Source organism: Myxocyprinus asiaticus, chromosome 15 (assembly GCF_019703515.2).
Source record: "Myxocyprinus asiaticus isolate MX2 ecotype Aquarium Trade chromosome 15, UBuf_Myxa_2, whole genome shotgun sequence".
NCBI lineage: Eukaryota > Metazoa > Chordata > Actinopteri > Cypriniformes > Catostomidae > Myxocyprinus > Myxocyprinus asiaticus.
This window is the reverse complement of record NC_059358.1, coordinates 32852396-32865453: the sequence shown is the minus strand read 5'-3', so window position 1 is coordinate 32865453 and position 13058 is coordinate 32852396. Positions and strand designations below refer to the sequence as shown.

General features: G+C 36.0%; 1 protein-coding gene across 3 annotated transcripts; it reads left to right on the top strand.

Annotated features, from left to right (window-relative positions):
• Positions 1 to 559: 559 nt before the first annotated feature.
• On the top strand, positions 560 to 12611 carry LOC127452807 (opsin-5-like). 3 transcript variants are annotated; one of them, XR_007899314.1, is made up of 9 exons: positions 560 to 681; positions 1340 to 1472; positions 2425 to 2575; positions 4712 to 4851; positions 6452 to 6590; positions 6905 to 7019; positions 10067 to 10147; positions 10783 to 11576; positions 11674 to 11793. XR_007899314.1 is itself a non-coding variant. In XM_051718536.1 (9 exons), the coding sequence occupies exons 2-9, from the start codon at positions 1346 to 1348 to the stop codon at positions 11958 to 11960; spliced, it is 1575 nt and encodes a 524-aa protein (XP_051574496.1). In that variant the 5' UTR covers positions 560 to 681; positions 1340 to 1345; the 3' UTR covers positions 11961 to 12611. The 3 variants fall into 3 exon arrangements, 2 of the variants coding, with proteins under 2 accessions (XP_051574496.1, XP_051574497.1); XM_051718536.1 differs by having other exon boundaries at positions 10783 to 11317; positions 11674 to 12611; XM_051718537.1 differs by lacking the exon at positions 10067 to 10147 and having other exon boundaries at positions 10783 to 11317; positions 11674 to 12611.
• Positions 12612 to 13058: the final 447 nt, after the last annotated feature.

The window sequence follows — 13058 nt, the reverse complement described above, 5'->3', positions numbered from 1 at the left end:
GATTATTGATTTGAACATTCGAGGACATTTATGGGACATCTTGTCCTTAAATGTATGTGTGTGTGTGTTTGCATGTACTTTTACTGTTTTAAGCCGTCCAATTCTTTTGATAAAAATGGGGCTCGAGGATTAGAGACTTATGTTGCTCAGTTCAGACTGCTATTACTTATGCACATTTACTCTTCAATATGTGATGCCACCCCACTGCATTCCCCTCCTCTCTCTCTTACACACATACACAGATTATGTCATAGTGCTCTATTAATCTTGTGCTGAGTCTGCCAAGAGTCACTTCTCCCATACTCACTTAAACATCATTAATAGCTTCTGGCATCTAACAAACTTTCATTGGTGGTATCCCCCACTTCCAAAGTTAAAGTGCAAAGGATTGAGAGGAAGGGATAAGAGTTAGGTAGAGGTGCAAATACAGAAAGAGAGAGAGAAAGTAATAGAGGGAGGATCAAAAGGATGGGAGGGTTTGTCTGGTGTGTGCATGAATCCTGAAGGTCCTGACTGACCACAACAAAATTGATTCACTCCTTTCGTATAAACAGAGAAACAAGAACAAAAGACGCTTAAAACTGAAAAGCAAGCATTTCACTTTGAGATTAACGGACAGTGGCAGACTGAGAAACACTGAGAGAGATAATCACAGGAGGGAAAGGACTGGCAAAGAGGAAGGTGATTAAAACTTTTGCTTTCTGCTTTGATCAGCTGTGCTTCTACTTCTAATGTTTAATGCTTCTGCATAGTCTTGGCTAAAGCCTGAGCGTAGAGCTCACTATAGTGAAACAATCGTAATCACTCTTGAATGCAATAGATATTTGTCTTTTATCTTGGGTTATAAATATAAGTTTTTTTTTAAAAAGTAATTGTCATGTTTTTCCTGTTTTAAATTAATTTTTCAATCAATATTTTATTACACTAGTGTTTGTTGTTAGTTCATAATAGATATATTAACAAATTTTAACATAAACAACTTATGATGTGAAAAACTGTATTTTTGTAGAAATGTACATTGCCAAAGATTAATAAGTTCTGAAAGAGTTTATTTAATTTTTAGCTCATTCACTATTGTGTTAACTAACGTTAACATATAAAACCTTATTGTAAAGTGCTATCATGGTAATTTAATACTTTTTGAATATGCAGCTATATTTTTTTTCATTCTTGTTTAATGTTTAAGTCCAGCCTTAATTAAGATTTAGATGATTCATTATTACAAATTAGTTAGGGATTTTAAAACCAATTAATTCTTCCTGGACTTTATGACAACAATTCTCTCTCTCTCTCTCTCTCTCTCTCTCTCTCTCTCTCTCTCTCTCTCTCTCTCTCTCAGTAGTTAATGTCTAAGGGATTGAATGGCTCATGGATGGGGTCTGTCTCTGTCCCGTCCTCCATCCCTCCTGCCTTCCGCTCTCACCTTTCTTCATCCGCTGATCTTAGCATAGCAATCTTCCTCATCATCACAGGTCAGTCACAGTGTCACCGTGATGGCCATACACTATTATATTGCTTTAATGGTCTATACATTGCATTATCTACAGTGGGGTCCAAAAATCTGAGGTCTCTGAAATTATGCTGATAATATAATTTGTAATAAAAAATGTATTACAATTTCACAATGGACATAGACCTTTGAACACCACTGTAAGGCTATATTTATTAATCAATGCATTATATAGGCTACGTCAGATGGGAAAATAATCTACTATGTAGTCAAGGCCAGATCAATATTTTTAGTTTGGTTGTTTCAGTTTACCACTCAACACAGATGTTTGAATTTCTGGTAACACTTTACAATAAGGTTCCATTTGTTAACATAAGTTAACAACATTAGTTAACATGAACTTACAATGAACAATATTTTTACAGTATTTATTAATCTTTTTTAATGTTAATTTCAGTATATACTAATAAATATTTAAAATCAAAAGTTGTATTAGTTAACATTAGTTAATGCACTATGAACTAACATGAACTAACAATGAACAATTGTATTTTTATTAACTAACATTAACTAAGATGAATAAATTCTGTAAAAAAAAATATTTATATTATTATATTGTTAATTGTTTGTTCATGATACCTAATGTATTAAATTAATATAAAATTGGCCCCATTCACTTCCATTGCAAGTGCCTCACTGTCACCTCGATTTTTTCTTTTCTTTCTTTTTCTTTTCTTTTTCTTTTTTCTTTTTTTTTAAGAAAAGGAGGGACGAGTCGAAATTATTTTGTGGTAATCAACATTATGTCACAAATGCTGTTGATTGATTTTAACTTGTTTTGAACCCGGAATATAAACTAACGTTAACGGATGGAACCTTATTGTAAAGTGTTACCGAATTTTGAGATGCTTAAAACTAACATGCGCTCACATAATCCTTAATATTGCTGTATATTCTGTGTGCGTATGTCTCAGGTGTGGTGTCTGTGGTTGGGAATGGCCTGGTGCTGTTGGTATACGGTCAGAGGAGAAAGAAGCTCAGAGCGCACGAGCTCATGACCATCAATCTGGCTGTGTGTGATTTCGGCTACAGCCTGCTGGGAGCGCCATGTCTCATCATCTCGAGGTATCACCATATCTAGATGAGGCATGATTTTAATAAAACGTTTAGAGGGTAACACTAATTTGTTTACTTTGGTATGCCCGTAGTCTTCATTACAAGTACAGAAAAGCTCTGTTTGTGTTTGCCAAAGCCTGTCAGGGTATTAGTCTTTGATATCACAAATGTATCAAATGTAACTCTAATGTCTTTTAGAGTACAGGTATCACACGAGGAAAGAGTTTTGTGTTGGTTAAGAAAGGAGTCCATATGGCAGTCCATATGAAAGCCATTAATGATGCTATTACATAATTTCCCAGTCAGCAAATTTCCTTTTGGCACAGCTTTGGCCCAAATAAATAGCTTGAATGTGGCCCAACTCAGAAAGTGAATGACGGTCCAAATCTGGTGCATATCTTTTTTGCCATAACTGAACCAAAACAGTGCCATAACTCAATTAGCCAAATTAGAAAAGCTTGTGTGGCCCATACATGGGCCTTAAATATAATTGTTGTTTTGGTGAGTTCTGTTAAGGCCTGACTGCAGGGGTGTGTCCAGGATTTTTTGCCAGGGGTGGCAAAGAGGTGGCAAGTGTTGAGTAAGGGGTGGCATCCAGTCATTTCGTCTGATGGGAATATATCAGTAATAGGATTTTAAAATGCCAAAACTCCACTTTTCTGAAGCTACTTAAGGGTGTGTAAGGATACGGCAGTTGTGAGGAGAGAAAAGAGTGGGACAAAAGGCCACAGTCCAGTGTTTAATTTGCTGCTGCAGTAACAGTTTCACTAATCCACCAATAGGAATTGAAAGAAGATGCAATAAAAACAAGACCAACCAATGGCATTGTTGAACAGGCTGAGGTGTGGACTCCCACACCTGTCTACATGTGTTTTTCCAAGTACAAACCAAATGTCAACCACAAGTTAATATTTCCCATAGCCAAGCCACACATGGCTCTCAGCTATTTGTTGTCAATGCCAGTTGTGACTCAAGAGAAAATTCCCTCCAATTCTCAAGCTTTGGCATAACATATATGGTGACAGGTTTGGCCCAAATGTGTTTAGCCATGCCAGATCTGGGCCAGATGTGTGATGGCTAGGTTCCACATTTGGCCCAAAGGCTCTTGCTATCTGGGTGTAGACCAAGGAATAATATTGAGCTGATTTGGCTTGAGAGACAATTTAACATTTAACAGGAATTTAGTCAAAGGAAAACACTTTAGATGTGCTCTTGTATCCGTTGTATACAGAAAACAAAGTGCATTGTTTTATATTATAGCCTATATCACTTTGACTTAAACTGCATGGACTCCAAACTGGAGTTTTGTGGCTTTATAGTCCTTGTGTATTAGCTTTAAGATCATCTAAATGCTAGCTCACTCATTCACAAAACATTGACAAAACAAACTTTTAGCAGACATAGACCAACACATATTTACAGCCTTTCAGGAAAACTATCCCAAAATATCTAAGATTCATCTTGTACTGAGGGACGTGAACAAATTTTGTCGAGTCAAATGCTCTCTAGAATGAGCATGTCCCTACCCTAACACTTCCTGTCTCTGTCTGACAAGCAATATAGCAAGTAGCAAGTTGTGTTATGGCTGTGATGTAAACTAAAAGCCACTGGCTATTTAAAAACAACAACAACAACAAAAGCCCAACTTCCTGTTTAAGGCACAGGAAAGCAAGTGGTGCATATTAAGCCATTTCTTTGGGTCTTTAATTTAGGCTATAATTTTATGTCATTAAATTACAAATACATTTGTTAGGAGAAAGAAAATACAAATTCTCTAAAATCTTAGGTCAGTACTTCTCATGTGCTTCCAGGTTGCAGCTCATAATTTATTAACTTTACAGTGCTGTATATTCATTGGACATTTTGGGTCAGTAAAACAGACATTATAGAGCTTACATGACAAATGGATAAAGGGTCACTCTGTCTGGCTTTTTGGATTGTGTTTTTGGTTCACATGCTTACTATTAAAACGTAACCAGAGTTTATAATGGATAAGAGACAGTAGCATGTGCTGTTTAGATGATTTGAGTTATTGTGGAATTTGAGCATTTTAAATAGTTCTTCTGGATATTTTTTTGGATTTGCTGTTCTCTGGATTTTGTTACTGTTACTGAAACTGCTTCTCTCTTTTTTCCTCTCTTTTAGTCTGTCCCATGCATGGATTTTTGGTGAAACAGGATGTTTGTGGTATGGGTTTCAGGGCTTTGTTTTTGGCATTGGATCCCTCATCACCACCTGCCTTATCTCCCTTGACCGCTGCTTCAAGATCTGTAGCTTTCAATATGGTAATTGTCCCTAATGTTCTTATGTATACAGTGCCATTTTATGTTTTGATATTGCACATCAAATGAGATGCTCCAGTTTATCCAGTCCAGTTTGAATGGCTGTGCACATCTGTCAAAAACGTTTTTTTTTCTTTTTTTTTTTGAATTATTGATGGAAGAACAGGTTTAATTGTGTTTTTGGACAATACATTTTTGGACAAACAATTACTCTCATCATTTATTCACCCTCATTTCATCCCAGATGTGTATGACTTTCTTTTTCTGCTGAACTCAAATGAAGATTTTTAGAAGAATATCTCCATACAATGTAAGTGAATGGGTGCCAACATTTTGAAGCTCCAAAATCCACATAAGGTCAACATAAAAGTAATCCATAAGACTTCATATAATGGGTGTGGGTGAGACACAGATCAATATTTAAGTCCCTTTTCTTTCATTTTGTCCATTTGTTTTTGCTGATTCACATTCTTCGTGCATATCACCCCCTACTGGGCAGGGAGAAGAATTTATGATGAACAATGACTTAAATATTGATCTGTTTCTCACCCATACCTATCATATTGCTTCAGAAGATACGGATTTAACCACTGGAGTCATATGGATTACTTTTATGCTCCCTTTATATGGATTTTGGAGCTTCACAATTTTGGCACCCATTCACTTGCATTGTATGAACCTACAGAGCTGAAAAATTCTTCTCAAAATCTTCATTTGTGTTCTGCAAAAGAAAGAAAGTCACACATCTGGGATGCCAGGAGGGTGAGTAAATGATAAGAGAATTTTCATTTTTTGGGGTGAACTATCCTTTTAAGCTGTAGAATGCGGTTGTCACTCCCGTATTTTATCAAACTGTGTGTATACAAAACAGGATAAAAGGTGATCTGACAACCGAATTTAGCTGCAGTGTGTACGTGGTGTCAAAATGTTACAATTACTCTATCAGAGATGTGATTGGAACAATGGCTGGAAGCACTTGAAAAAATATTCTCAAATAATCTCAAATAAGTGCACACATCAAAGTAAAAATATCCTTGCCTTAGAACTTATTAATATTACTAAATAGTCTTTACTTGGTTCTAATTCTTTTAGCTAATATGTGTTTAAGCAAAAGTCTAAGTGGAACCCACGTTATAATTATTTGCAATGAGTTTAATCTTTTTAAATATCTTGATCATCTTATAAGTCGAGAACAGTATTCAATGGGATACTTTAATGAAATAATGTCCATTGCATATTTTAAAGATTCAGCCACTCAGTTCAGTCATACAATTTATTTTTCATTAGTAACCAATTGGCAACTTTAACTTGTTGCTGATTTAAGAAATTTAGTGTTACAATTGTCCCCTGTTAGAGTTGACCCTGGTCTCCATTACTTTAACTTTATGTGTCATTGCACAAGATCTCCATAGAGATTACAGTTGTCGTTTAAACATATCCAATGCAAAATATAAATCTCTGATTCTGATATTGTGTTTTCTCCTCTGAGATAACACAATCAGATTATGGCAGTAATACCAGTATATTTCAATTCTTCCAGCAACTATGGAGTCATCAAACAAGCTTGTTTATGTTTATTTATGTCTCTTTTCCTCTGACTCAGGTCAGTGGATTGAGAAAAGACATGCCTCTCTGTCTATTGCTCTGGTGTGGATCTATACAATGTTCTGGGCCTCACTTCCTGCATTTGGCTTTGGTAGTTATGGACCTGAACCGTTTGGGACCAGCTGTACCATAAACTGGTAACTGTACCATAAACTTAGTGAAAAGTAATCCTATATAAGGTTGTAAACCTATTCCCAAATTATTTGCTGTTGTATACTTGCAGTATATTTTTAGAATGCATGCTCAAGGGACCAGTACAAACGAGTTTCACTTCTATGCAGCTGAAAGCATAATTTTACCAAAAAAAAAAAAAACAAAAAAAAAAAACATTAGAACATGCCCACAGCACAGAAACATGCGTTGATGTATTCATACATTTCTCCCTGGTGGGTATGCATTCATATAGTTTTCCCTGTGTTGATGCATTTATATATTGCTACCATGGCTACAGGTGGAGAATGAAGTCTTCTCTGAATGACAGAGTCTATATTTTTGTTATCCTGACACTCTGCTTTGGAATACCAACCTTCACCATCATTGCCTCATACTTTGCTATCCTCGTCACGGTAAGAGAAAAACAGAAATGGAAAAAAAGGTAACAGGTAAACAACAACAACTGACATGACATTATTAGAACTGCACTACTAAATCCCTTTCTAAAATAAGAGTTTAGTTATACAGTATATACACTGTTAAAAATTTTCCCGTAAAAAAACAGTAAAGAACTGGCAGCAGGGTTGCCAGCAAGTTACTGTAAAATTAACAGTATCTTGCTGTAGCTGAAATTTACAGTTTGCTACTGTTTTTACAAATACAGCATAAAGCTGTTATTTTAATACCTTTACAGTACAATACTGACAAAAAGATTAGCAGTTAATTACTGTTTATTTGCACTTTTTCACAAGAGGTATATTTGCAGGTTTTTACTGTAAACTACAGTAAAAATACACTACATGCTACTGTATAAGCTATTGAGTAATGGACTGCTAGCAAAAAGGAATACAATGTGTTTACTTTTTTTCTAAACCTTGTGATTTAATAAATTATTCCTTAGTCTTGCAATAAAAAATACCATGTTTTAATAGTGTATAAATGTAGCCTTTGAAATGGTGACTTAAACTTTTAAGACAAATAATACAGCTTCAAAGTGTCTTTTCAAAACGTCTCTCTTTATTTGCAAAACCCCATTCTTGCAAAACATCTGTACAAAATTATAAAGCAATTGGTAAAACAAAGCCCAAAGCTGATTTGGGTAAATAAACTTACATTTCAGCCATATAAATAATAAATACATATTATAACAAATAATAACAAATCTCTGTCTGTCCAAACACTGAACTCTGGACACAAACACTCAGTAAATAACTGAGAAAGTGGCTGAATGAATGACTAAAACAGTGTGTGTGAGTGTCTGAGAAAGTGTTTGTGTGAGTTTGTGTGTGTGTGTGTGTGTGTGTGTCTGTATGTGTGTGTGAGTGTCTGAGAAAATGTTTATGTGAGTTTGTGTGTGTGTGTGTGTGTATGTATGTGTGTGTGTGAGTGTCTGAGAAAGTGTTTGTGTGAGTTTGTGTGTGTGTGCATGTGTTTGTGTGTGTGAGTGTTTGTGCGAGTTTGTGTGTATTGAGTGTGTGTGTGTGTGAGAGAGTGTGTGTTGAGTGTGTGTGTGTGTGAGACTGTTTGTGTGTGTGTGAGAGTGTTTGTGTGAGTTTGTGTGTGTTGAGTGTGTGTGTGTGTGAGACTGTTTGTGTGTGTGTGAGAGTGTTTGTGTGACTGTGTGTGTTGAGTGTGTGTGTGTGAGAGAGAGTGTTTGTGTGAGTTTGTGTGTGTTGAGTGTGTGTGAGAGAGTTTGTGTGTGTTGAGTGTGTGTGTGTGTGTGTGTGTGTGTGTGTGTGTGTGTGTGTGTGTGTGTGTGTGTGAGAGAGAGAGTGTTTGTGTGAGTTTGTGTGTGTTGAGTGTGAGATAGTGTTCGTATGTGAGTGTTTGTGTGAGTTTGAGTGAGTTGAGTGAGTGTGTGTGTGTGAATGACTGGGTTCACTGACTTATATAAAGTCCCACTCAAAGTCCATTAGTTTCTTTAGTAGACTGGAGACACGAGGGTTGACTGATGTCATCTTTTTCTGGGCGACTTTCCCCGTACACTTTGACAGGACTTTGCCTCGTCCAGCCTTGGTGCCTCTCTCAGGATTATCCCGATGAAACGCCTGAAAAACAAATGTGTGTATTCATAATTAGTGTCAGGAGAGCTTTCTTAAAGGAATAGATCACCCAAATATAAAAATTCAATCATCATTTACTCACCTTAATGCCATGCCAAATGTGTATGATTTTCTATCATCATCATAACACAAACGAAGATGCTTGTCATTTCAGCGCGCTACAGAGACAACAATGGAACATTATTTAAATAAAATTGGCAACGTTGTTTGAAAGCTGCACTTCGCAGAATAAAAAGAAGTTAAGTTTTTATGAATCTCACCCTGTAATATGGAAGATCCGTTTCAGAAATCCAGCTGCACTCAGTGTCACAGTTACAGTTGGTTTCCCACTGAAACAAGTGTTTAAAAAGTTAGATACAATTCCAGTATCACCAATGTTTTCAGATTAAAAGAGAAGGAATATCATGCATCCCTGCATAAAACTTAACATTATCAGCTGTTCAGCTGCGTTTCCCAAAACCGTTGTATACTTCGACTTCGTTGTAAGTAGATTGTAGAAAGTATTGTCACCAATGGTTTCTACAACCTATTTAAGCTTAAAATGCTTTTGCGATTTGCAGCCCAGATCTGAACGTTAAAGTTGTTATCGTTATCTGAGCACACTGACCGCTTGAGTGAGGTGTTTCTGCACTGTTTTGTGTGACTCCAATTTCAAATCTGACATGCAAATTAACAAATTAACCCAAATCCAGTGCATTATTCAATCTGACAACAAATCACTTAAAGAAAACAATTTTAGTAAAAGAAACAAAGATCTTGACAGAAATATAATGTTACAATCAGCTTATTTAGTTGATATTGGGATCTGATGGCAGGTAGGCTACCAAAATCATTATCACAGCACAATATGAGTTGAACATAAATGTAATGTTTTATGGCTATGCTAAAAAGCAAAGCAAAACGGTACTCACCTATTAATTCAGAAGATGAAGATGGGTGAAAAAAATCACCCCTTAAACACGTGTGGGCTCACTGTAGTCTTGTGTTCCCAAAATGCAATGCAAAAAATACTGTAAAGTACTGTTTTCTTTCCTTTGAGCAATCAATACTGTAAAATACCGTAATATTACGTCTAAGTCATTTAACCAACCAAAATTAACAGTAATGTACTGTATTTAAAAATAACAGGATTATACTGTTGATATTTTGAAGTAAATTAACAGCAATTTTTAAGAGTGTAGGATCACAAATAATTCAGTCTAAAAAATACATAATAAAGTATAAAAAATATATATGTAATATAATATAATATAATTACTGATATCAACTAAAATGATAAAAATATATTTAATCAAGCTTAAAAAATATTTAATACATACTTGTGTGCAGATGAACTGACACATTTGAGACTATGAAAATAATTTTTAATTTTCACTCACGATGTTGTAATATCTCAGGTGTATCGGTCTGGTCGTGTATTGGCCTCAATTCCTTCATCAAATGTCACTCACAGCAGCAAAGATCTCCGGCTGACAAAGGTACCCACTCTAATTGATCATCCATAAAATGTTGGAAATGATCCAAATATACATTTAGTTGGTTTTATTAAATCCCTTTTTACTGAAATTACTACCAAGGGTAAGGAGCCCAGGTTACATGGTGAGACTAAGCTAGCTGCTTTGTCTCATTAGATTTAATTGAGTGCTTTTTAGCTTAACACAACATTAACACAAATATTTGGTAAAATTATTTTTGTCCCTCGACATGCACCGAACATGTCACAACCTGCTTTTCACCCAACCAAGAGCCATATGATGTAAAAGTGGTGTAGTGGACAAAACTCATGATTCTTAATAAAAAGGCTGCTGGTTCAACAAAGTGTCCTACAAAGGCTGAGAGATGAGCCATTACAATTGAGCCCTTTAGCAAGTGCTGAACTTGTAATAAGTGTACTTTAGGACACTATGGATAATAGTGCCAGCTAAATGACTGCATAATTATAATGTACACAGCCATAAACCACTTGACATGATAGTTTAAGTAATTCTAAAACTGTATTTCTGAGTGCACATTTTTATTCAAATCTCTCTTTATATGGCTCAAATGTAACTTTACGCCTCATTCTTGTGTAATACAGTTTAAAAAAACGACACATTTTTTCTGAAACTTTCAGACAGCAGCAGTGGTGTGTTCCTCATTTCTGATTGCCTGGACTCCCTATGCGATTGTTTCACTTTACTCCGCTCTAACTGCTCGAGAGGAGCACCCTGGAGATGATGGAGGAACGCCTCTCTTGGCCGGAATGTCCGGAACTGGGATCGGGCATGGTGGAGGGTTCTCTGATGTCTTTGGTTTTCCCTTCCTAATCAACTGGACCTCTCCAGAACACTTTCCAGATGCTTTTGGTTCCTGGAGGAATATGACATCAGATCATCTTCATTCTCATTCAGTAGGGAATGCACCCAGTTCAGCTGTGGGTTCAATGCATGGAGGAGTGGAAGGACATATGTCACATCCTGTATCCAGCCTGAGGCCAGAGGTCACACTGATACCTGCCATTTTTGCCAAGTCACACTGCATGATAAACCCCTTCATCTATCAGATCATGAACCGCGACTTCAGAGAGGATGTCTATGATCTGCTGTGCTTTAGAGGGAAAGATGGAGAGAGGAGGAGAGGAAGGAGCAGAGAGGGGAGTGATTCTGATGGTGAGGAGTTCAATGATCACAATAGCTGCTTTTCCACCAGAAAGGTAAAGTTAGAGTGAGTGTGCTATGGAGGATGATTGCATATTCCAGTTTTTAGGACTGCTGAGAAATCCGGGCCGAGAACGGGTGCCGTGCTGAACCATGCTCAAGTGGGAAATGCTACTGGAACCGTTCCTCACTGTACTCAGAACCATTCGGCCCGATGGTGGAAAAGTGGCTATTCATTCCTCATAAAACCACTGATGCAATTAGATACAAGGTAGCAAACAATAGTTCATATCCTTATATTTATTTAATATGTATGTCTGCCTGTTTCTTGTTCTTTCCCTCCATTCTTATCCCCTTCTTTAACACAGGGTATCGTGGGAGCATCAGTCTTTCTTATATTCACAGCTGGAGAAGGAGAAGCACACCTACAAGTCAGCCGTCTGGGGAGTGTGTGAAAAAAGAGTCTTCACGAAAGAGTAGAGGGAAGAGAGGGTCCGGTCAGGGCAATGCATCAGCCGGGTGGGCATCACTGGATACTGCAACCTTAGATACGCAGGCCAACTTAGAAAGAGAGAAAGGGAAGGAAGGGGAGAAAGAGACAAAGAAAGAATTTGGAGGATCCACTTCTAGCAGCTTGGTGACATGTGAGGACTGATGCTGAGTCATGTCTACTATACCAAACAAATGCAGTTTTACAGAGAAATGCCATGTACTTCTTAAAGGGATAGTTCACTCAAAAATGAAAAATCTGTTATCATTAACTCAACCTCATGTTGTTCCATACTCACATGATGTTTTTTTTTTTCTTCCTTGGAACAGAAAAGGAGAAGTTAAGCAGAATGTTAGCTTCAGTCACCATTCACTTTTATTGTTTGTAAAAAGATGCAATAACAGTGAATGGTGACTGAGATTAACATTCTGAATTACATTTCCCATTATTGTCCACAGAGGGGGAAAAAAGTCATACAGGTCTGGAATGACAAGAGGGTGTGTTTTTTTTTTGTTTTTGTTTTTTTGTTTTTTTGGGTGAATAATCTCTTTAATGCAATTAGTTAACTAAAAGTATCTATTATGTTTGTAGTTAAAATACAGTGTGAAGTAAAATGTTCTTTTCCATAAGTGTTGTTCAGTATGCAATGTTACACACAATTTAAAAAATAATTTTGCATCCACGCAATCTTTATGCTCTCATAGGTACTTAATGTTTATTTGTTTTCTTATTTGTTTTGTCCTATGTATGTTTATTATTGAATCCCATGTATTTATTAATTAATGTCTTGTGTGTTATTATATTTTATGAAACAGTTTCTACATGTTTCGTGCTTTCTATTCAGTCTAAAGTGTTTTAAAACACTATTTCTGAATAAATGTGAAATGTAAATAAACTTTACTATAATTATATATATATATATATATATATATATATATATATATATATATATATATATATATATATATATATAAATTATTCTTTATTAGTACTTTCCAAAAAGACCTAAATCAGAAGCCCCATAGGATTCAGCGAAGTAGATTTATAGCACATTCATAAACAGAACATTTGTACTGTGTAAGAGAATTACAGGGAAAAAAGAGGGGAAAAGACAACAAAAAAAAATATCTCAGCCAGAAAGAAAAACAAAATAATAATATTTTAGAAATGTTTAATCATTGCCATTATTAATGAGTTTTAGAGATTGTACAATGTGGGATATTTCAAAAAGATACTGAATCTAGGCAAAGATTCAACAAATTT